Source organism: Magnolia sinica, chromosome 4 (genome assembly GCF_029962835.1).
Source record: "Magnolia sinica isolate HGM2019 chromosome 4, MsV1, whole genome shotgun sequence".
Lineage (NCBI taxonomy): Eukaryota > Viridiplantae > Streptophyta > Magnoliopsida > Magnoliales > Magnoliaceae > Magnolia > Magnolia sinica.
Window position 1 is genome coordinate 101,337,264 of NC_080576.1, and position 24,202 is coordinate 101,361,465.

A 24,202-nucleotide genomic window follows, 5' to 3' on the forward strand; every position below is an offset into this window, starting at 1 on the left:
TAATTTCCAGGGTTCCACATTCCTTGAAATGGACTAGTGTGGATTCCAACATAATTTTCTTGTTGATTTTAGAGTGAGATTTTTCACGGAAAACCTTGACAAAGCAAACCAAAAGGAGAACTGTAGTCAGCTCACTTTCTTTCCTTTGAAAGGTTACAACTTTCCTAGAAGACTCAACAGTACCATTTGGATTGTGGGACTACCCAATCCAAAGGGAGTTGGGCATTATGGAATACCTTGGAAGTCATTAATCCTAGGAGTGGTCAATCTTGGATCAGTGACTCCTGGGTGGGCCAATCTCTTGTTTGGTTGATATCTCAGATTGAGAGTCACAAATCCAGAAACCTGTAAACATGCCGTTTGGTTGACAGATTTATAATAACAAGAAAAACTTGTTTGGTTGACAGATTTGCAATTCAGTTTGCTTGGTCATCCAAACACAACTTGAGAAATTAAATGGTGAACATTAATGTAACAGTTCTCTTTCATTCTGCAATTTCTTTTTCCTTTTAAGCTTTTATCATTGGTTTTGAAATTGTTGGAGGAAAGAAATAAATGTCCATCTCGAGATTTGACAGTGACACAAACAATGGACGGCTAGACTGCCATGTGAACTTCCCACCACTTCTTAAATGGTGGTGACTCAATCACTATTCATGGGCATTGATGCAGACTGTCCAATCCCTGGGCCCTACTGCAGATGGAGCATACCCCAAAATGAAACTTGTCTAAAGACCCGAACCATCCAATTGGTGGCCATGAAATGGACAGCTAAAAGAAATGGTCAGCAGTCCAAGTTCAAAGGCCACCATAAGATGATTAAGAATTTCAGACCATCTGATCATAGTATTTTTGGAAATTGGAACACGCTCCATACCCAATGGGGCCAACAACTTGGATGGTCTGAAATGACTTAGATATATGCCCCACAGAAGATGTACAAGTTGCCACCATTTTAGAAATGGCGGAAAGCATTGGTAACAGTCTGGCCCCAACCTTTTTTTTAAGTAGCAGGCTGACCTGGTGCAGTAGGAACACCTCCTTTATCACCCACCGCTATTTACAAGCCTTCATTTAGCTATTACATATCATCACAGAGACCAACTTGAATGAAGCATCAGTGCAGGAGCTCTCTCATTCATCGTATATACAATGCCTGGCTGCAAGCTGAATCTCTTTCCGAAACTGAACTTCAGGAAAGCTTCCATCTGGAAATGGACCAAAGTAGAGGGCCGTTCGATTATTCCGCCCGTGCTCACACCCCATCCCATCTCATCCTCAGGTGATTCAGACAGACAAACAGCCCACTGCAAATTTCTTGGATTCAACTTCTGCAATTCAACCCAACCCCCAATTCTCATACTCTCGTCAAGTTCTGACTCAAGCATCAGAGCAACAGATCCTAACGAGATATTGTCTGTTGGTTTCCTGGTGAAGGACGGAGATGCTCCCACTGATGTGGCAGGGCCTGCGCGGAATCTCAAACTGCTTATCGGTATGGTGAGGGAATCCAATCTGATATGCTGAGGTTGTGAAATGGGCATTTGGTGAAGACCCATGAGAGTGAGTTTGGTTCCGTCCCATGGCTGATACATGAATTGCCCGAAAGTGCTTAAGCAACGCCTAATACCCACCGAATTGGGTTGTGTCCCCAACCAAGAAACGAACTCTGTTAAAGAAGCCGCAACATTTGATCCTTTCACAATCAAACCAGCGGCACAACCATGATATTGATCAATGAGAGGTGGCGCCCAAGAAGAGAAGTTTGTAAGGCCTCGGCTCTGTCGACAAATATGAATGATTAGTCAGCAGGAAAAGGACTGTAATGGAGAAACTGCAGTCTACTAGAACACAATATGCCTCTTTATACAAGTACATAATTGGGCACGAGGATGTTTATATTTATATTACCCTTAAGCTGGGGATATGTATTATATCCTCAAGACCTGAGTTTGTACAAGTGGGAGGGGATTGACGGTTATGTTATCCAGACCGTCAATCTGATGGGCCCAAGGTTCTAATTCTTGGTATCAAAGTGCGCAACAGGCACCTCCAAAATCATTTAGCAGCGATACCGGCGAATACACAATATGTAACAGCTGTACATGTGTGAGTTTTGACGGATTTAGTGCTGTATCAGCAATAAATACAAAAATGCATTGTTCAGTTTCTCAAAATACTAATCCATATTGGCCCGATACAATAACTATTGCCCAATATTTTGAACCATGATGGTCCCCATCTTGGACATGATTGAAGCAGAAATCTCCAGGAAAGGACAATCCTGACACTACGATTGTTGGCCTCATAGATGGTTAAGAAAAATGTAGCAACAATCCAGATTCAACGTTAAAAGGGACAATATTGGATGGGTAGGATCCACCAATCTGGGGGACTACAGGGCATGGCCCGTCTGCATTGAGGCCTATGAGATCAATGGCTCAACCTGTACAAACTGAAGACCCAAGGATAATACATGTGTCCCCTTGTCAAAGATCATAAAAATCCTCTTGAGGTGTTACCTGTAAAGGACTAGAAGCATTTGCAACATCTCTGCATTGAGCTCCAACCGGAATCGCAATTGCAGAAAGCCAATCATTAATATTAGCCAAATACATAACTTTCTTCAATGCAAGCGGGCTCCCGAAAACATCACCATGGAAACCCTGGCTAGAGTGCCTAGCCACAAATTCGGCTACAAGAGCGTCTTTCTGCCTGACAATCGTCTCAAAAGTGAACTTCGAACTGACACCAGTCCTAACTCCAGCTCTAATCAGCATGTCGCATGTCTGTTCATCGACATTCTCCATGAGCAATAAAGCTCCAACCACATCAACCTCCCCTTTTATATGTGTACTTGCTTCTTGGAATGGGCCTCCCTTGCTAGATTTATAGAAGGAAAGCATGCGCTCAACCTTGTCCTGTCTGTCCCTCAGTTTCATCAGATCAGAAAATGCTTCCCGTTGCAAACGTTTTAAGATTTCAATCTGAAAATAACATAATGGATAGAGTTGTAAGGCTCCATCATACAGCTTCTTGTTGCTGAACATAAATTCACAAAACCAAGCCCAAAGATCAGTTCATCTGGAATAATATGTAGTACAAACATTTCATGAGGTTGACGTGATGCAGTTCATGCTCAAGCTTTTCACCCAGAAGTAATTTTCGGACACATAAGGTTTCTTCTTTTTATAGCATTCTCGAGAAAAAAACTACTGTTGCAATAAAGTCAAAATGGTTTCGGAGCTTTGCCAAGTGCGCATGCATATACAATCAAGCTCATGTACATGCCATAATTGCTACCATGGCATATATGTGCTAGATCCAATCCATCCATAAGGTTGGTCCATTTCCCAAAAATAAATCCGGTCCACGCAGTATGTGGGCTCCAATGTTGGAAACAGGTGGATGGGTTAGAAATCCTCAGCCAAGTTTTTAAGCCAAACATTTGTTTTGCAAACTGTGGTCCACCTGACCAGTATATCAACCTGATTCTTGGGCTAGCTCACTGATGTATTGGTGCCTTTCTGATGGATGGATTGGATATCAGACCTATCTTGCCATACCGGCATGCGTTGTGCACATGAGCTTTATTGCACACACATGTGCTCTTTGCAAAGATGATGGTTTTGAACCATATTTTATGGCGTGCACTACGTCACTCGGTACAGGTCTCAGAGTTGGTTGACCCAAAATCTCAAAAGTGTCAAAACCAAGGTTCAAAATATCAGTACTGTTGCAGGGATCAGCTTTTTTTTCCCCTACAAAACTGACATGTACCAGCAGTATCAGCCCATACATCAGTCATATTATTAAATATATTGATTTCGTATTAGGCTATCAGCCACATTGTTCTTTCAAAAAGTTGGTTGTACCAGATGATACAATACATATCGACAGATATTTTGAACAATGAGCACAACTATATATTTGATATGGACTGATCACCTACACCTGGCGCTACACTAACCCAGTTTTTTTATGCATTAAGAATTTTGGTTTCAAATTTTTCTGAGTTGTCATGCCTCACCAGTTTTAGGTGACCTATGGTTTAATAAAGCATATGGTTCTTGATATAGTAGAATAACAGAACAGGATTCAAGTCGCTGACCCAATTAGTTGGGATAAGCTTTAATGATGATGATGAATTTTCCATTGAAAATCTCATATTCAAGGGAAAAATGTAAAAATGGTTGTAGGTGATCAGTTCTCTTTGATATTTTAGTATTTTACTTAAATTATTAGCATATTTCAGTGGTTATTATTATCTTTAAATATTCAGTTACAGCCAAACAACGCCATTCCAAAGAAAGGTTCTAATGAGCCATTTCCAACACAGATCCCATAACCATGACTGTGTCTTCTCATATCCGACACAACGCCCCCAGGGTATTGAAGGAGCCAGGTATCATAAACTGGAAATAATTCCCCCCTCCACTCTACACGATAAAAGTAAAAATAATACCAAATCATTTAATTGCAATATTTAGCCGACCCCAATTAGTTGGGATAAGGCTCATATGATGATGATGACGGTTTTATTACAATATTTGTATCTCAACCCTTTTTGAAGATGGCAATGTTAGTAGAATATATTCAAAGCTAGTGTGCAAAACTCAGAACCTTTCTACTTTCCTTGTAAAAACCCTTGCTCGCTTTTCAAGCCAGTAAGTCAAATCAGTAATTCATTGTGTCAAATCCACCATCAACCAATTTGTCTTATCAATAAAAAGAAAAGGTAGGCATTGGCATCCCTTAAGGAATCAATAAGAGCTGCCAATATACATATCTGGTGATGCCCTCCCTAGTGGCTGTTTGGATTTGGGAAAATTTGTGTCCCGACTTGTAGTCATGGATAGCCATACATAACAATTTGTCAACCCCCTTGTGCAAGGGAACAATGCACTTTTGGACAAGTAGTCATGGATATGTGGCCGTTAGACCATGGATTGGGCATCTCTAGTGGAGAGGTGCAACTACTTGTCAATTAATTTACACTTTATAGTTTTGGCACACATGGGGATCATATTTATCTGTGTACATGCGTGATAGGTTTCAATATGTCACTGTATGACTGTCCAAGTTCGAGCATCCACATGTGCATATGTGCCACCATCAATCTTCAAGCAATAAAAAAATTGTGGAACATGTGTCAATGTACAAACATGTCAATGTGCACATGGACATGTGCCACCAACCAATCTTTAATTTCCCCACATGTAACACAATCTATCATGTCCATGATACTGCATGCTTGGCCAACAAGGGATGAAACAACTAGTCAACAACAGTATGTCCATGACCAACTAGACTAGTAGACAACGTGCCATGGATTGCTAGTGGCAACACAACTTTGCCAAAATCCAAACAGGCCCCTAGCTGAGAAATGGGAGGAGTTGGCGTCTCTAGGAGCTTGCATTAAAGACACCTGATTACAATCTAGAAAGGTCTAATTTCTAATAGAATGGAGGCACTTTCCACGGAACCAGACAACTGCTGCCCCCCCAAGAAATTGCCGTCTTCAAGTATCCTTCAACTAATAGAGAAACTCTAAGAGCACCAAATATCATCTTTGGCCCCCTCTTTAGTCATTCCTAATTCAGCCTGCAAGTCATCACCAGGCCCGACTGGACCCGGGAAAAACAAATGTATCAACCCCTCCAATACCCAAATCTCCTGGATTTTCCCAGGGAACACCTATCAACATTTAAATGCATCCACCCAGAAGGGTGCAGACTGCAGACTCCAATTGACATGAGCCTTGCTGAAGTCCATAATTCCTACTAACATCTGAAATAGGAAAGCCGAGATAGTCCAACTCATTGTAAGATACTTATGTTTTCCACCTACACCAATGACAACAAAACATCCAAAAAGATTACTTATGTTTTCCACCAACACCATTGACAACTAAACATCCAAAAAGATTTGATGATTGCCCTCTTTTCCAGATGCCCCATAAGATCAAATGACAAAGCAAACTACAAAACATGCAGCTCTCAAATTGCAAGGGCCTGTCAAGCAACTGCAGAAAAAATCATCCATGGAAGCACCCAAGCAATATCAAACAACTGAAATGAATACCATGCCTACCAGGCTGTCTTGCGATGTCAAAAAAGATGGCTTACATTTTCCAACACAAAAAGCATATGCCCGGGAGAGCAAAATTCCTGTCTTGCAAATTGTCTAATGTAAGGATCACTTGTAGAAAGGGTCCTCAACTGAAGCATTGCAATTGCAAACCTTGACTAAGCACACTGGATGATGTCATCCACAAAAAAAGCCTCACCAATCCTAAATCTCAGGGATTTCAGTTTGCCAGACAATTTTATAGCCACACAAAGGATATCAACTAAGATACCTTGAACCTTCAAAAATCTGGAATATTTGACTTCGATGCTCAGATAAGGATGGAAAGAGGTACATCACTCTTCCCGATGACTTAATTCTAAATGTACCCAGATTTTGAACTCTATACTTACTGGCTATTTAGATTGTAGATTGACCCATGCCAATTTGGCTACCAGCACAACTTGTAAATACCAAGAATAATTAAATAACATCATGAGACCCATATTCTGACAGTCTGGGATTTTGAGGTATTCAACTGACCCTTGACACACTCAATACCCACACCCATACTTGGGTGATATAGGATACCAATGCCCTCTCGAATATGCGAGGAAACTGCAGGGATGTGGCATAGGTATGGCTTTCTACACTTATAATTTAAGTATTGAATAGGATATGCATGCTATGGATTGATTGGCTATTTTGACGTATCTGGGTATTATAGCCTGTTGTGAGCACATTGTCACATGAGCCAAGAACTGGAGAGGGAACTGGGACTGATGTGAGAACCCAAGATATGATCCAAGCATCATATTTTTCCCTAGTTGAAATTTCAGATACCAATGAATAGTTGAGATAAGAAGGGCAGTCAGTCTTACCAGGAAAAAAGCCATATTGCAGCCTACCAAGAACAGGATTAGGACCAGATGACCTCCCAAAATAAGCATGATAGAGGATTAAATTACCAATAACATTGACGATTGACTTCAGGGACCAATTTGAGGGGGAACGAGTATTGAAGGTGTACTTTGGGTCTGTTTGCAAGTCCATGGTTTGTTGCAGATTTCATTATTCCAGAGATGCACGGGGATAGATGTGGTTGTGGTTTGGAACAATGAAATATAGAAAAAGGGAGTCCTCGAATACAAGTTGGATTGATTAAGCTGAAAATGCAGAATCAATCCCAGTTTCTAGGGACTTCCATATGGGACCATAGCGTCGCAACTGCAAGTCTCCAACCTCAAAGCAACACTAAGACTCAGTCCTGTTAAAATAAAATAAAATACTCAGTTTAAGATGCTATGAACAATGTCTTAAATGTCACTTTAGCTTATGTCAAGAATGGGAAAAATCGTGGGAGGTATAAGGAAAAATTGCAGATATCGCATGATGTCTTGCAGTTTGAGGATACGTTGGAGAAACTTTAGAAGATGGTGGAATTTTTCAATGGAACTTCAAGAGATGTTAAAAAACACATGGTTACACACTTAGAACTAATAACATTACCCAAAAAAAAAAGGAGAAGAGGAAGACAAAGAAGAAGAAAAGAAAAGAAAAGAAAAAACTAAGCATAATAGTTTTCCATTGTTCAGGGGATGAAACTATGCTCCGTTGTCACTAAATGGTGCAATTATATCCAAAATGAGTTCATATCATTCAAATGCCATGCAATACAAATAATAAAACACAAACCATGCAGCAAAAACTAAAATTTCTTCATTTTTCACCTTAGAAATCCAAATTTGCTTTCTTGAAATCCATTTAAATGCATCAAAGCCACGCAAAGACATGGATTTTAGAATATTTCATTGTTAATCTATTGAAAAAACAAATTTTTTTTAAAAGGCCTTTTTCTCACCTTAAGGTTAGGGTCGCAACTTGGACCGACCCAACTCGAGTGATGGCCAAGTCGGGTCAGGTTGTCAAGGTCCTATGGTCAGTTTAGGGTTGGAAAACTCCAACCTAGTGAATTTGGGTTGGGTTTGGATTGAGCAAATTTTATATGTATTTGGGTCGGGTTGGGCCTCGGCGGACTAAGTTGGGTTTTAGGGTTGAGTATCAAGGAATTTGGGTTGGGTTCAGGTTAAGCACCTTGGTTAGTATTTGGGTTGGGTCATCTTGAGGTAGGCTCGGGCTTGGGTTGACCCTCAACCCAACCCACCCAAGTTTTTTTTTTTTAGCAAAGAAATTTTACTGAAAAGACCGACCGAGAACTAGAACAGGAAAAGAATACAAAAAGGAGAAAAAAAAAGACCTCCATTACATCCTAATCAGGGCGGAGAAATCAAAATTGGATTCAACTAGAAGTGAGAAGGCCCATTCAACAACTGAGGCTTTAATCTTGTTCATCACCAATTCAACCATGTTGGAAGAATTGCATAAACACCGATTGTTTCTCCCCCCAGATAGCCCACCGAATGGCAAAAAGGATGAGTTGCCATATGATCTTTCCTTGGTTCCCCACCCCTCCATGCCGAGCCCAAAGAAGCATCTTTGTTGAGGATGGCATAACCCACGATGTGCTGAAACCCAAGATAAAATACAACCAGATTTTGATTGTGAATGGGCAATGTATAAATAGATGATCGACTGTCTCTGCATCTTTGCTTGCAAATAACACATGTTGGGAATGGGTATAGATCTTCTCTGGAGGTTATCGATAGTCAACACTTTACTTCTCCCCACCAACCAAGTGAAGATCGTCACCTTAGGGGCAGCGCCATAACCCTAGAAATGGAATGGAAAATCCCTCTCCCCTTGAGGCTTAGGAGGTCAAAGCTTCGCGTAGAAAGTCTTCATTGAAAATTGGCTCGAGCTATGGAGCCACCAGACCAATTCATCCTTCCCATCAGTTGGGATGGGAGCTAACTTCAGCCTTTCCAAAAGATTGACGAAATAGTTTGTTTCAATGTCCGATAGGGCCCGACGGCACGGGAGCACCCAAATAGGAGTAGGCAATGTTCAAAATATCGGTATCACGTTACATATCGCACCCTTGGGATATAGATACGTATCGGTTATCGTACGGGTTATATCGTTTGTATAGGGTAACTTATTGTACTTTTTGGGAAACATGGGGGAAACATTAGGGAAATGGTTGAATTTTTCAATGAAACTTCAGGGATTGTTAAAAAAGACCACAATATACACTTTTAAATCATAACATCTTAAAAAAGAAGTGCACATAATAGGTTTCCTTTGTATAGGGTCCTAAGCTATGTGTTGTTTGATTTAACTAATGCAACTATATTCAAATTGAATGCATAACATTTAGAGCGTATGTGATGATCATTTACTCCTAAATACTTCGAAATTGGTCTCAATTGATAGCTAGTTGAAGGGAAATTTTGAATTTTATAAAATATTTTCATAATTTTTAATTAAAAATAAATTTTATTTTTAAAAAATTGACAAGGACTTAACAAATCGGTAGATCAGCCCTCATACATGCTTGATTTCATGTTTGGAGTACAACATTGCAAGCAATTTGAGAGAAATTGCATAAATTTCAAATTTTCTCAAATTTTCCCTAATCGGACCACCTACACTCAAATTTCAAAATTAGAGTGTATGTGATGATCATTTCATCAAATACTTCTAAATACTTTGAAATTAGTCTCAATTTACGGCTGGTTGAAGGAAATTTTCGAAAAAAAAAATGGAGAACATGAAAAACCAATGGATATCGAAATCAAAGCTCCAACTCCATGATTTTTCATGCAAAACATGAAGAACCAATGGATTTGTAACCATTTGACATTGATTTAACATAATTTCAACAAAAAAAAAAAAAAGGGAATCGGAAATTGAAAATGCTCATCGGATCGAACACGTGCGATATATCAGCACTACTTGTGCATGTCGTATCTCACAGGTGGGATACAAGATATATCATGGGATATATCAGCCGATATCGTCGATATTTAAAACATTGGGAGTAGGATTATTGAGGTAGAAGCATTCTGCAACTTTGATGTCTCTTGACGGAGCAAGGCGAGCCAAACCTAAATACGTGTGGATCAACAATGAGTCACCGCACCAATGGTCTTCCCAAAATCTCACCCTCAAATCATTATTGATTGAAAAAGAAGTGTGTTTGTTGGATTCCCCCCTAACTGCCTTGATCGCCTTCCAAGCGTGAGAAGCCCAATGAAGGGAGGACTCTCTAATCTCCCAACCATTCGCTTTAAGACCATACTTGCTACTAATAACCAAATGCCATAAACTCCCCTCCTCAGTCTCGAAGCGCCAAAAACACTTTCTGAGGAGAGCGATATTCATACCCCTAAGGTCCCTCAACCCCGCACTTCCAAGATGAATCGGTAAGCACACCTCATTGCAACTAATGTGATTAAATTTGTGGTTAGTATATGAGACCCTCCAAAGGAAATCCCTTCTCAACTTTTCTAATTTCTCCGAAACTACTTAAGGACACCTATAAATGGACATGAAGTAAAGCGGCATGTTGGAAAGGGCAGCTTTTAAAAGAGTTAGTCGGCCCCCCAAGGACAAATATAGGGTCTTCCAACTAGTGAGCCTTTTCTCAAATCTATCAAATCTCAAATATCCCATAGGTTCCTAGCGGGCTTGCCGATACATAAAAGAAGCCCCAGATAAGTGGAAGGAAAGACACCGGCCTTGCAACCAAACATAGAATCTAGATTAGTAATTTCATCCAGAGTTAAATGAATACCCAATGACTCACTTTTCAAAAAAAATACCTTAAAACTAGAGATGGCCTCGAAACAAATAATAATTTTTCCGCAAGTTTTCAATTTTTTCTAGATCCGCCTCGCAAAAGATGATGGTATCATCTGCAAATTGAAGATGAGATTACCCGATTTCCCGATTTAATCACATCAAAACTAGAGATGAGATTAGATTCTCACCATCTTGCTAACATGCAGCCAAAAGATTCAGCCACAACCAGGAAAAGATAAGGGGATAGTGGGTCTCATTGCCGAATCCCTCTAGAAGGCTTTAGGGGAGTCGTTTACAAGAATTGAGACCTTCGGGGATGAGACACCAGATTCTACCCAATACCTCCACTTTGGCCCACATCCCATCAGATAATCTAGGAAATCCCACTCCACGGGATCATACACCTTCTCGATGCCTAACTTGCAAACAACCCCGACCTTGCCTTGTTTAAATTTAGCATCTATGCACTCATGGGCTATAAGGACACTATCCATAATTTTTCTAACCAACACAAAAGGCCCCTGATTCTCACAAATAACTGTGGATCAGACCGAAATCTAGAAGCGAGGATCTTGGCAACTATCTTGTAGGGATTGCCAATCAAGCTAATGGGCGGGAAGCCTTTTAGGCATTATATGCCCTCGACTTTAGGTATTAGAGCTATAAAAGAAGCTCCTAATTCTAATGCTAAACGACTTGATGCAAAGAAGTTTTTAACTCAAGCGAGAACATCATCTTTTAGGATATTCCAATAAATTTGAAAGAATGCCATAGGGTATCCATCAAGCCCCAGTGCTTTATCTCTTCCAAGGTTGAACACGGCATCTTTAATTTCTGAATCATTAACTAGCTTCTCCATAAAAGCCATTTCATCCACCAAGAGGGAGCTAAAGGTCTCCATCAAATTCATGTTTTGATGCAAAACAAATCACGTCGAGTTGTTAAAACACAACTCACAAAAGGAATTGCCAAAACAATTTGGGTAGAATTAGAAACCCTTTTTTCCAAAATTCTATGAACTATGTGAATATTGGTCAAATTTTGCTAATTTTGATCGATATTTTGTAACTTCAAAACTAAATGCATGCCGGTATATTGAATATCACAACATGGCAGCAAATTTCAGCAAAAATATCGTTAAAGTTCTGAAAACTATGGAATCCACTAACCAATGGAGTTTTGTTTTCCCACATGTGATCACCGATATATTGGCTGATATCAATAATATTTCAAATGCTAGCTATGAAGTGATTTTCAGCCGATCAATCATGTGAAATCAGTGTGCTAAGGGGTCAGCTAGATGATAGGGAGGCCAAAAGGATTGCATGAGTGTTGGATGCAGGTTGGCATCTCTCCTTCAGATATCGACCTTCCCCTTTGATGGGGACATCATGAGCACACGCGCACTCATGCCGCCCCCCCTACGCACGTACACCAGAAGGAGGGTGATGCAGGACAATTAACCACTTACTCTAAAAGCTCGAACTATTAGAGTATGGCGAATTAATCCTTTTATCTCATAGCCTAGGCCCCACATCTCATAGGTTAGGATCTCGGCCGAACCCCCTTTATGGGCCCCAAATCACATGGGTCGTCCACCCCGAGTGTGTCCCCGCATCCCACGGGCTACCCCACTCGAGCCCGGTGTGAAATGCGCATTACTCACCCCTGGTAAGGATTCTCGAACACGAGACCTCCCCCGTGGGCCCCAAATCGCATGGGTCACCCACCCCGAGTGTGCCCCTGCATCCAACAGGCGACCCCACTCGAGCCCAATGTGAAAATGCCCCTGCATTAATCACCTCCGGTGAGAAGACTCGAACACGAGACCTCCCACTTTGATACCAATTTGATGCAGGACAATTAACCACTTGCTCTAAAAGCTCGAACTGTTATAGTATGGCGAATTAATCCCTTTATCTCATAGCCCAGGCCCGACATCTTATAGGTTAGGATCTCGGCCGAACCCCCTTCGTGGGCCCCAAATCACATGGGTTGTCCACCCCAACTGTGTCCCCGAATCCCACGGGCTACCCCACTCAAGCTCGGTGTGAAATGCGCATTACTCACCCCTGGTAAAGAGTCTCAAACACGAGACCTCCCCCGTGGGCCCCAAATCGCATGGGTCACCCACCCCGAGTGTGCCCCTGCATCCAACAAGCGACCCCACTCGAGCCCAATGTGAAAATGCCCCTGTATTAGAGGGCCCCACCGTCGATCTGGATCGATGACGACGTCCAGGGAGGGCCTCCTACTTAGAAGACGAAGTTTTGATTCAAAAGAGTGGGCCTGTTAGTCAAGAAAAGCCCATCATGGGATCTCATGATCGTGGCCCACTAGTCAGATTGATTTCATATTTTAGGTTTTGCTTATTAATGTTATTTAGAACATCATGGACGCTTTAGATTTCTTTGATTAATTTTTATTTTGGTTTATTTCATCGCCAAGTAATAGGTTGCGCGCATGGCGCGAGTTTTGGGGTATAGGGTTTTCTTATAAATAGGCACCCCTTGTAACTTTTTTTAAATTGATTGAAGATTAATAAAAATTCTGTGTTTTCCTACTCTCTGAGTTGTGAAGCCTAATTGGGTGCAAAGTCATCCCTTCATCGAAGGGTTAACTACCGTGGTGCGAAGCCACATCTATCCCGATTCACCCCCATCCATCGCCATCTCTACTACCCATCTTCTACCATCCCTTCTTCTCATCTCACCCCATCATCTGCACTTCGAATCAATCATCTATTGCAGCAATTCTCCTCCCCACAGCAGAATTTCAGAATCTGGCCCTACAGGAGGGCTGAAACTTCGACGGAGCACCACGCACAAACCGTACATCGGATCGAGCTGAGATTTGGGGGTTTTGGAGTCCATCCCTGGCCGACCAGGGCCAAGGTGGTCTTTTTCTGAATAATGGGCCCCACACACGTGCGGCCGAGATCACACGCATGTGCGTCTGGGCCATTGTTGTTGTCCAAACGTGCGGTACTTCTCTGGTTCGTCTCTCTCCTCTCTTTCACTCCGCTTTCACCCAAAATCCCTAAACCTAACCCTAAATTACTCAAATCTCCAATTTTATGCCCCTTTTCTTACCCTAGGGTTCCTTGATTTGAAATTGGTGAATCCCTTGGATTAGGGACCGATTACTATGTATGTGTGGATGATTATTTCTTATCTTTGAGTATCGTTTGGTTCATAATTTTTATTGATCCGGCCCTATCATGTGTAGGCCTGGACCCGCATAGATTCCCCTTAATTGAATGTTTGGACTTTCATGTGGGATATGGAATTTGTGTAATTGTTTCTAAACTAACGTGATCTTAAGCCTAAAATCTCGCATATCATATTTAATTTTCATGTCCTGCATCACCCTTGACGTGGGGAAACCAATGAAGGGTCTTTTGGATGCAATCATAGAAAGTGTGGAAAGAAAGTTATCAGCTTGGACAAGTACATATGTGTGGAGGCCATCTTACTCTTCTCATGACCTTACTGAACATGTCAATTTATCATATGGCCATCTTACGCTTGTCATGACCTTACCAAACAAGTCGATTTATCATATTCCTCCTCATGATGTTACCGAACATGTCAATTTATCATATGGCTCTATCTATTGCTACGTGTCTTTAGTTAACAGATTGAAAGGTTTTAGGGGACTTCGTCTACAAAGTAATGGTAAAGAAGCATCAGTTTCATCTAGTGGAGTGGAAGTGCACAAATCCCAGAAGCAAGGAGGGTGAGGTTAAAGGTATTAAAGTTTATGAATCAAGCACTCTTAGGACGTGGCTTTGGACATTTTGGAGGAGTATAATGTAGTCTAAGGAAGCAAGTTTACCCATGCCATGCATAAGGGAAATCGTGCTCCAAAATCTGTAAAGATATCTTCCAAGTGTCCCAAAAAAGAGACGTTAAGATTCTTAGAGGTTGTTTGGCAGCTCGGATTTGAAGGGATTTGAGGGTATTCGGAGGCAAAAGAGGGTTTTGAGGGTGTTTGGGACAGAGGATTTAAGGGGATTTGGATTTGGAGATAATCTGAATCCTCAAAAAACAGTTGTTTCAAAATCTCGACTGAGAGCTGAGATATGAGAGGCTTTGCTCTCCAACGGTCAGAAAATCAACCATTGGGACTTGGTCCTCTAAAACCTTGCATTCGCGCCAGACCGATGTAGCTCATAAAATTCCACCCCTTTCCGATGCAGTAGCTATGGTGGTGGGATCTAATCGAGATGGGTTCCATGCCTACCGGGTTTTCTTCTTCTCCAAATCACCCAACACCCACAAAACACCGTTGTGGAAGACTGCCATGATTGTTGGTGTCCACAATGGCTGATGGACAGAACTAAGTGGTGGGTTTCTAAAAAAGAAACCCCTTCTTTTACACATGGACAACAACTACCACCGGATAAGGTAATTGTCAGAATCCAACGCCGTCCGCAAGGTTTTTTGGCGCATGATGTGAGAAGAATGTTCTGGATCTAGGGCCAATGGTGGTGGTGTCATTGAATCAAGGAACCCTAGTTGATTATTGTGATCAAATCAGATTGGGGAAGGACCAATCTAGGCCTCCAAATTAGGCCTGCACTTAGTGCTTTTGGGCCCTGATCTTTTTTAGGCCAGGTGGTGGGACACACACGATGGTTGATGACATCGTAGAGTGACACCCAATGGGCCCCAAACCCATGATCCTTTGGACGGTGATGATCATCCATCACTGCTACCCAATGGTGATGAGCTCACATGGGTCCAAAGAAGCTCGCATGGCTTTTGGAGGTTCTTAATGACACATTTATTCCAGGTCAAGGGGCTGATGAACATTTTTGGAGATGCATGCCACCAGACACCTTTTTCCACCGGATCTTTCTTCCATGCGATGTCTAATTCTAGGAAGCACCTCCATGCCTCCGTGTTTAGTTGTCTGTAGAACATCCCACTCCCCCTCCTCCCCAGAAAATAATAATAATAATAATAATAATAAAGTGTAGCAGCTTATTCGTCCCCCGAGCCAGACGCGTGCGTGGGCCAAGTGGGCTTGGTATTCCAACCTTCCTCCAAAATTTGCAGTTTTTATTTGGCAGATTCTGAACAATGCCATCCCAGTCAATATCTGCATGAAGAGGAAAGGGGTATATATGGCCTCTTCCTGCGTCTGCTGCAAGCCCAACTGCCGCAAGGAAGAAATCGTCGACTACCTCTTCGCCGAAGGAGAGCTAGCTTCTTCCCTTTGGTCTCACTTCTCCGCCATCCTCTCGGTTTCTTTCCTTCACGGTCAATCTGCGGGGGGAAGAGCATCCCAATGGTAGGCCACTGCCAAAGATACTTCCACCTTGGGCGTCCTCAGAGGTCTTACTCCGGCCCTGATCTTCTGAGAGATCTGGAAGGCTAGGAGTGAGCAACGATTTGAGGATGTCCAGTTCACGGTAGCCCACTCCATCCGCCAGGTTCAGTCCTGGCTCCATAGTTTGGCCAACACCTTTCCTCTTCGGCCAAGTAAAAATCAGGAAGATGGAGATGCTATGGCTGATCTTGGGCTCAATCCAGGGAGAGGCATTTCTTCTTTGACGTCATTTGTGAAGTGGATTAGGCCAATCTGGAGCTGGGTGAAGTTGAATGTAGACGGCTCTTCTAGGGGCAACCCAAGGCCTTCAGGTAGTGGGGGCGTTTGTAGAGATGATAAGCGAGATCTTATATTTGCTTTTTCTAAAGGCTATGGTGTGGGGTCGAGTTTCCAAGCGGAAGTGAAGGCAATGATAGACGGCCTCAACATTTGTAAGGATAGGGGGTTCTCCATCGTCAAGGTGGAGAGTGATTCGCTAGCAGTGGTTGAATTGTTCTCCAAGGTAGGCAATATTCCATGGATTATGTTCTATTGGAAAAACTGCTTCGATTCCATCTAGGCCACAACTTCCATTTCGATCAAGCACACCCTGAGAGAGGCCAATAAGGTAGCAGATAGCCTAGCCCGCTGGGGTAGTACAAATCAACAGAACAAGATTTTCATGGCTGTCTCTGACCTTCCTTATCTCTCTCGTAGGGAGCTGGTCCTGGATAGGACAGGTTTAGGTGCGGTACGTGTTTCATAGTTTATTTTGGTTAGCTTTGATATGATAGGTGGGCCCTTCCCTTGGTCAGGGCCAACCTTAATGTGAATGCGTTGTAAAAACAGGGGAGGCTCGTGCTTTATTTTCTGCCTGAGCCTGCCCATACAGCTTGTAAGGTTTATTTCCATATCAATGATATTTTGAGGAGTCTTTCAAAAAAAAAAAAAAAGTTCCTCACGTTCGATCATCTCATCGATTGGAGTTCTAGTACCCCAATTATGTGAATCATGCACAAAAGAATAAGCAATTATCCTCTTCATCATTGCATAGCGGTTTAGAAACTCTAGAGTTACTCCCTTGATTTATTCAATACCGCATGAGTCTTTAAGAGAAGCCCTTGGTTGGAGAAGAGGGACATTTTAGGAGAGGCTCGATTATGTAGAGAATGCACCCAGTGGCTCTATTGGGAGTAAGGAAGGAGACATATAATAGAAATTTTCAAAGATACAAAAAGTTCTTTTAGTTGAATGCATAGAAAGTAATACATTGGGCTTCCTCCTGGGCCAATTTCAGTGGTATATTGGGTTCAAATTTCTTTTCTAATTGGACAGTGTTGGCGAGTAGAGAAGCTATCTCTTCAACAATCATTCCTTGTCAGAACCCCCTTGTCCTGTTGGGTGCCCCATGCTTTATGCTGACTACTTTGCTCCACAGAGCTTGATTTTCGTTCCTATACCTCCACCATTTGCTTAGGAGGCTACAGTTCTCCCTTATGCGCTAAATTAGAGGCCCCTCCTTTTCATTTTATTTTTGAATTTCACCCCACAGAATATGGTGGAATTTCCTCTTTTTGCTCTTACCTTCCCACATAAAGTCCTAAATCATTTTGAGTTTCTTAGACACCAACACCAAAATTCTTAAAGAGGGACAGAGGTCTCCTTGGTAGGCACTACGTGACCTCCACAGGATAGGTAGTTTCTCTTCCACAGTACAAGTCTCTTATCAAATGTATCCACAACAAGATCCCACATGGCAGTGGATGAAGCTCCTAAGCTTTTAATAGGTGGCTAACAAAGATATGGTTAAGAAAGAAAATATGCAACTTCCATTCAACCAATCACCATCATCTTAGCCTTCCTCCTGGTAACTTGGGATCAGCTTTTAAATGGTATGTTCGCAAAAGTTGTACGATCGACCACCCACCAGACATCAACCGTCTTTTACCGAGGCTTTTGGGAGCGATGATGGAAGAGGCTCACATAGGCCCCATTCAGATGTCGATACGTTTCACTTAGTATTGACCCACAACTCAATTGCCCAGCTATTATGTGCACGCACCAAATGGTGATCAAGCAAAGTGGGGTCGTTGAAAGCAGCTTGATCAAAGCACTAAGTATGAAGCGCCCACACACATGAAAGGTCATGAAATTGCTTTTTATTCAAGTGGATTAGTTCAGATTTTACAAAGGAGTCCTTATTAATTAGTAAATGATTTTTTGAGTAAGTTCCCATTATTTTCGTCAAATACTTTGCGGATCACTTTTTGAGTGTCAAATAATGCCAGAACAATACAAAATTGGTCACATTTGGAAGCTCGTTGACCTAGCTTTCAAACAAGTCCAATATCATACTATTCCAATGTCGATCAAGTTATGGTCGATTTATGGGAGGCCCGTATGGTAATGACAATATTGGGGGTATTTCAATCTATTCTAATATTTTTATTAAAATAGATGGTTAGGATTAGATTATGGATTTTGCTTTCTGAATGGTATATATACATATATAATACTCTTCTATATTAGATTGAGAAATGGAAGAAACTTTCTGTTTTCACCTTATTTGTGAGTGAAATAAAATTATAAGTGAGACACTTCTACTCGTGGTGTGACTCTAAAGAAAACCCTTGGCTTGGAGAGATTTCAGACTATTATCCTTACACACCCTCCCATCCTTCCGTCTACAAATCCATTTCACATGCATTTACAGGTAAGAGACTGATTATTCTATGTGTTCAGAGTATTTGCTGGAAAATCCATTTCCAGATTGTTCTGCAGCTTGTCCTTCATCAGATGCAACGAACTATTGGTTGACCCCCAGATTGGCAAGGTATGATATTCTACAAATAGTATTGGAGTTACTTGGCATAGCTGTTGCATTATCAAAGGCACTCCAAGAAGTGTCCGCCTACGCAACCTAGACCTACATGACCACCTATTGTTAAGTGGAAACAACTACTTTCCTTGAAGGGCAATGAAATATTTTTACATGGATAAGAGAATAAAAAATAAAAAATAACCAAAATATGGCCAAATATTTAAGAAAATACAGCCAAATATTATACAGAGAGGATCTTCCTATCTACAGGATATTTTCTGCAGCTGCCATCTCTGCCTCTGGTGAGTCCAACCATATCAGTGTTTTGGGGGTGAGTGGTTGGTTTTCCCACCTCTAGTGGCTAACCCCATGTTTGCCGGAAATAGAGACTATGTCTTTTGAAACCACCCCCATCCAGAGGTTAGGCGCTGGGAGGTTAAGCTTCACTTTCACCTAGCACTAAGTGGCTTGCCCAAGGTATAAGGATCACTTCACCTTGACCGTCCACTTAGTGGACCATTTAAGGCAACTAGGGAAGTACTTCACAAAGTCCCCCAACTAGCAATTTTAGGATATGCTTAGGTCCCACCATGATGCAGGACAATTAACCATTTGCTCTAAAAGCTCAAACTGATAGAGCATGACGAATTAATCCCTTTATCACATAGCCCAGGCCTCACATCCCATGGGTTAGGACCTCGGCCAAACCCCCCTCGTGGGCCCCACTTCACATGGGTTTCGCTTTACACAAGTCACCCGCCTCACATAGGTAGAGCCCACCTCACACGAGCCACCAACCTCACACAAGCCGCCCATCCCAAGTGTGCCCCTGCATCCCACACGCCACCCCACTCAAGACCGGTGTGAAAATGCCCTTGCATTACACCATATCAATGTTTTAGATCATTGAACCATACAAACTGCGAGCCCAAATATACTGTACAATCTCTCGGCATAAACATTGTATAATACGTCCTTCCAAACTACCAAACAAAATGGCAATCCCACCACCAGAACCCAACTGGGAGGTAAGCACTTCTCCATGGATTTGTAAGCAAATGCATGCCAATTACTCACTTTCATGTCCAACTTAGCTCCCCATCTTGTGACTTGTCATGGAGATCCAGAACATTCATCCCATGGATCCTGTCATGGATGTTCCATGCTCCAAAAATCCACCCAACCAGATAACGTTAACCGTCCCGATTAGAAGCCTTCAAATGGATGATTATCCAATGTTGACCGGCCAATTTTGTGGCCAGAATTTTCCAATGGGGAAGATTCTCAGGACAAGCACTATACATGATGGAGCCTCCTAGCACAAAATGCTTACGATCGCGCAAAGGCAAGCACCACCACAAGTGCACAGCCGATGACCATTTTTCTAAAGATCCATACCGTTAATCTGACAGGACACTGTTCAAGGATGTGTCGTGCCCCAAATATCCAATCCATCATACGATCTTAACCGTCCGATCGCTGGCCCGCAGGGCGACAGGCAACTACGCACTAATCACACTGCCAAAGCTTTCATGATGGGCGAGATTTTTGTGACATGTTACGTATACGATCAGGCGAAGGTGGGCCCCACTGCAGCTTACGGAATGAAGATGTCCACCGAAGGATGAATGGGGCCCACCATTTCAAATGACTCAACAAATAATAATAATAATTACAACAACAATAATAGCTCAAGAAAATGAAGAAGAAGCATACCGGGTTGCGAGAACACCGATTTTCGGTGGTGCTGCGTACTACGTCCTTGAAGAACTCCTCGCTCGATTTCGCGAAGGCCTTGAACTTATCTACAACAGATGTAACTGGTTCCATTGCAGATTTCGCGAGGGTTTCGGATAGAAAGATGATAAAAAAACAAAAGGAGAAGGGCAAAATGGGAATACCGAATTTTGGAGGTATTCGCAGTAGACGACGTCCGGCCGGTTCTTCCGACGAAGAGATGCAAGGTCGCTTTTGTTACCGAACGAAGTATGGACTTCTGTGTTAGTTTTGTACGGTTTAGAAAATGGTGGTGACTCTTCGACTGAACACTTGGGAAGGTTTACGCCAATCCAGACCGTCCAAGACTCTAAATCGATGATATAGAGTGTTAATAAATCACAAAATAGAAATTTTAAATTATTTATTTTTACCTTTGCAATTTATTTTTTAACCTTACATTGTATGGTTAGTATTGGTTAATCAGTATCTCACTTAGAGATATAATCCATCCAATATTGGACCTACGATTTGGGTGGTATGAATTTCTTTAATATATGCCACGTGTAAGAATGAGTAGTCACCACCATGTAGTAAATGGTGTACGGGTTTAGCACACGAAGGTAATGGTAAAAATACTTCGATGCTTTGCAGTAGTTTGTTCTTGCGTACACACGCAAACTGACAGTCTTCTATGCAGTATATGATTAACTCAGATTAAACCGTTGAAAAGAGTGGGCCTCGTTAGAGATGGAGTAAATCGAAATAATAATACTTATAAAATAATTTCAATTGGAAGATTGATGAATACATGATGAACGGTTAAAATGGAAAGTGATTATTCGGAGATCGGGATTGCCTGTTTATCTGGTTTTGGGACCGGTCCTATCTACAATGGGTCCCACTGTTATGATGTTTACAACGCGATTTCGCTAGTGACCCCAACACCATCCACCTAGCTGGAGTCAAAGCTCCGTGGGCCCCGCCATGATGTATGTGTTTTATCCACGCCGTTCATCCATTTTACCATCTTAATTTAGGGCATGAGCCCAAAAACGAGACATATCCAAGTAACAGGTGGACCACACCATAGGAAAACAGTATTGATTGAAGGTACACCATTAAAAGCTTCCTAGGGCCCACTGTAATATTTATTTGCCATCCAACCCGTTGATCAGGTCACAAAGACCTGGATGAAGGGAAAACACAAATATCAGCTTGATCCAAGACTTCTGTGGACCGGATTTTGAACTGTTCGAGCCAGGCCGGACGGGCCCGACCCCGAGACCGGCCCGGCCCGGCCCGTTGACAGCCCAAGAAGTGATTTGATACACTGGCGGAGTATGAGAGTCATACGCGTAATGCATGTACTCGTTCATAATACGAGTGGGCCACACATGTCTCGATCTAAAACACGCTCACTTTGAAAAATCCAGTATCTGATTCTTGAGCTTTTCATTTCCGTTGAATTCAGACCATTGAGCATCTTTTGTTCAGACCCTTGAACTTTGAATAGATGTCCACCCATCTACTAGTTAAAAACGATAAATTCAGTTTTATTTTTGGGTTATGGCCCATGTAGTGGGGCCCACCATTGGGACGGTCAGTTTTAGGTGAATGTATTCCATGTATCTAAAATCTTAGATTAAAAAAAATATAGGTTGAACAACGATTCTAGTTATCCAATTAGATGACTTTGCTTCTTTTAAGTTCTTGTAGGCTATTGAATGAGACGGTTCAGATCATCCAATCTGTTTGTTGAGCTAAGACAGAGAGATGCTTCATGGTAGAGTTCATCTAATGAACGGTCCAGATCTCATCTAACAAAGCACCATGATTACGCTTTTGATCGTGAAGAGCATAAAGCTTTGGCTTTTACTTTTCTCATCTTTCCACTTTTTTGAAGTAGGGAATTTACATGATCCTCAAGGTGAGAGGACATGACAGTATCCTCAGCTTACAGTTTTTCAGGTGGGGCCCCATGGATTGGTGATCAGAGACCGTTGATGGCACTTCCATGGTGTAAATGGACGGTTAAGAAGAAAGAAGAAAGTCATCCAAAATTCATTGGCAACAATGGAAATGGTTGGACAGCTAAGATCTTTGGATCCCAAAATTATATTGGGAATACCATATAGACATTGGGTCCCATCACTCGTACCAGCTGTGAGCTCGAGTATGCTTTGCCTGTTCTTGCCCAGATGATAATATACTTGGATTTTCCAACTGGGAGTCATTTGATACTCTGCAGAGTATCACGCTTGATACGCTGGACTCAGAAACTCAAACTGAGCGCATGAAAACCTCAGCTCAAGTTCAAAAAAAGTCTGATTTTTTTGGAACCAATATCTCTAAATCAGTAAACTTGTTTGTTGAAACGCAACGCTTATAACTCCCAGTGTGAACCGTCCAAGGATGATATACTAAATTGATATTCGGATCATCAAATAGCCTTAAATTTTTTCATGATAGATCCAAACCAAGATCCATAATTTGGATAGTTAATTTGAAATGGTTATTGTTGGTTTTGAATTCAATCCCACGTATTATATTTATGCATGTGTGTATTGTGATTGTCAGACTTGGTGGTGGCTCAATTCAAATCAAATGCCTTATAACATTCAGTATCAAAATAAAACTTAAGATTAGATATGAGAATATTGGCTTGATTACTCAGCCATCAATTACACATAATCAAGGAATTTATGAAGGGGAGGGTCCATCTTTTTTATATATCATTTTTGCCTTTGAAATATAAACTATGTTTTTTATTGAATGTTTGATTCACATTATATCATTTAATAATAAAATTACGTTAAAGTTAGTCAATAAAATAAATGAGTTTTAGCTATGATTAATTAGATAATGAAGTAAAATAAAATAATAGTAATAATAATAAGTAATGATAATATGCTCATAGCTAGACGATGGCGGGAGACAACTGCTAATTAATCGCGAGAAGGTCATTAGGCACAAGGGTTGGATTGCCTGCTTAGTTGGCTTCATACTTAAATGGTCATTAAGAACAACAAATTGCTATCCATTTGTTGAACTGTAATTTGAATAGTATAGTAAATTAATTGTTTATGTATCGATAATAGAGATTATTAACTGTGATCTTAAACGCAAACACTGTGGGGAAGATATTTTCAATGATACGATACCGTTTATATGAGAATTTGATCTTCTATACCTTGCACCGTTATGAAAACGTCTCAGTGGAATTAGGGTTTTCTATCTATATAGGTGAGTAGACCAATATACATATTTACATTAGAACATAAACAAAGAAACTTAGCCATCACATTTCTCCCTTTGAAGTCTCAATGCTATAAGTTTTCGTATCCATCTTAATAATCGCATATAGGGACCACAGTTCAAGGGTCACACCTCAAACCTATATGAAATGATTACAGCTGTAGTAGCGGCCATTGAATCACTCAATTTGAACAATCCAACGATTATATCAAAGTTGATCATCACGTGTGGCCCACAAAATACGAGTCTTATATTCCCCACTTGAGATACATTGTCATATGAGAGAAAACAATACAATTTTTTATTTGTGGAAGAGAA

The 24,202-nt window shown here is 41.4% G+C and overlaps 1 protein-coding gene across 1 annotated transcript; it reads right to left on the reverse strand.

Annotated features, from left to right (window-relative positions):
- Positions 1 to 457: 457 nt before the first annotated feature.
- LOC131243536 (uncharacterized) lies at positions 458 to 20,867 on the reverse strand. Its single transcript, XM_058242956.1, has 3 exons — positions 20,627 to 20,867; positions 2,523 to 2,987; positions 458 to 1,781 (listed from the first exon to the last, which is right to left on the reverse strand). The coding sequence occupies exons 1-3, from the start codon at positions 20,738 to 20,740 to the stop codon at positions 1,092 to 1,094; spliced, it is 1,269 nt and encodes a 422-aa protein (XP_058098939.1). The 5' UTR covers positions 20,741 to 20,867; the 3' UTR covers positions 458 to 1,091.
- Positions 20,868 to 24,202: the final 3,335 nt, after the last annotated feature.

What these genes read in the sequence shown, in the direction of transcription:
- LOC131243536 (XM_058242956.1), bottom strand. Translation starts at nt 20,740, where the DNA reads ATGGAACCAGTTACATCTGTTGTAGATAAGTTCAAGGCCTTCGCGAAA. An exon ending in ATCGGTGTTCTCGCAACCCG is followed by an intron (nt 2,988 to 20,626) that starts GTATGCTTCTTC and finishes TGTTATTTTCAG; the next exon opens with ATTGAAATCTTAAAACGTTT. An exon ending in ATGCTTCTAGTCCTTTACAG is followed by an intron (nt 1,782 to 2,522) that starts GTAACACCTCAA and finishes ATTTGTCGACAG; the next exon opens with AGCCGAGGCCTTACAAACTT.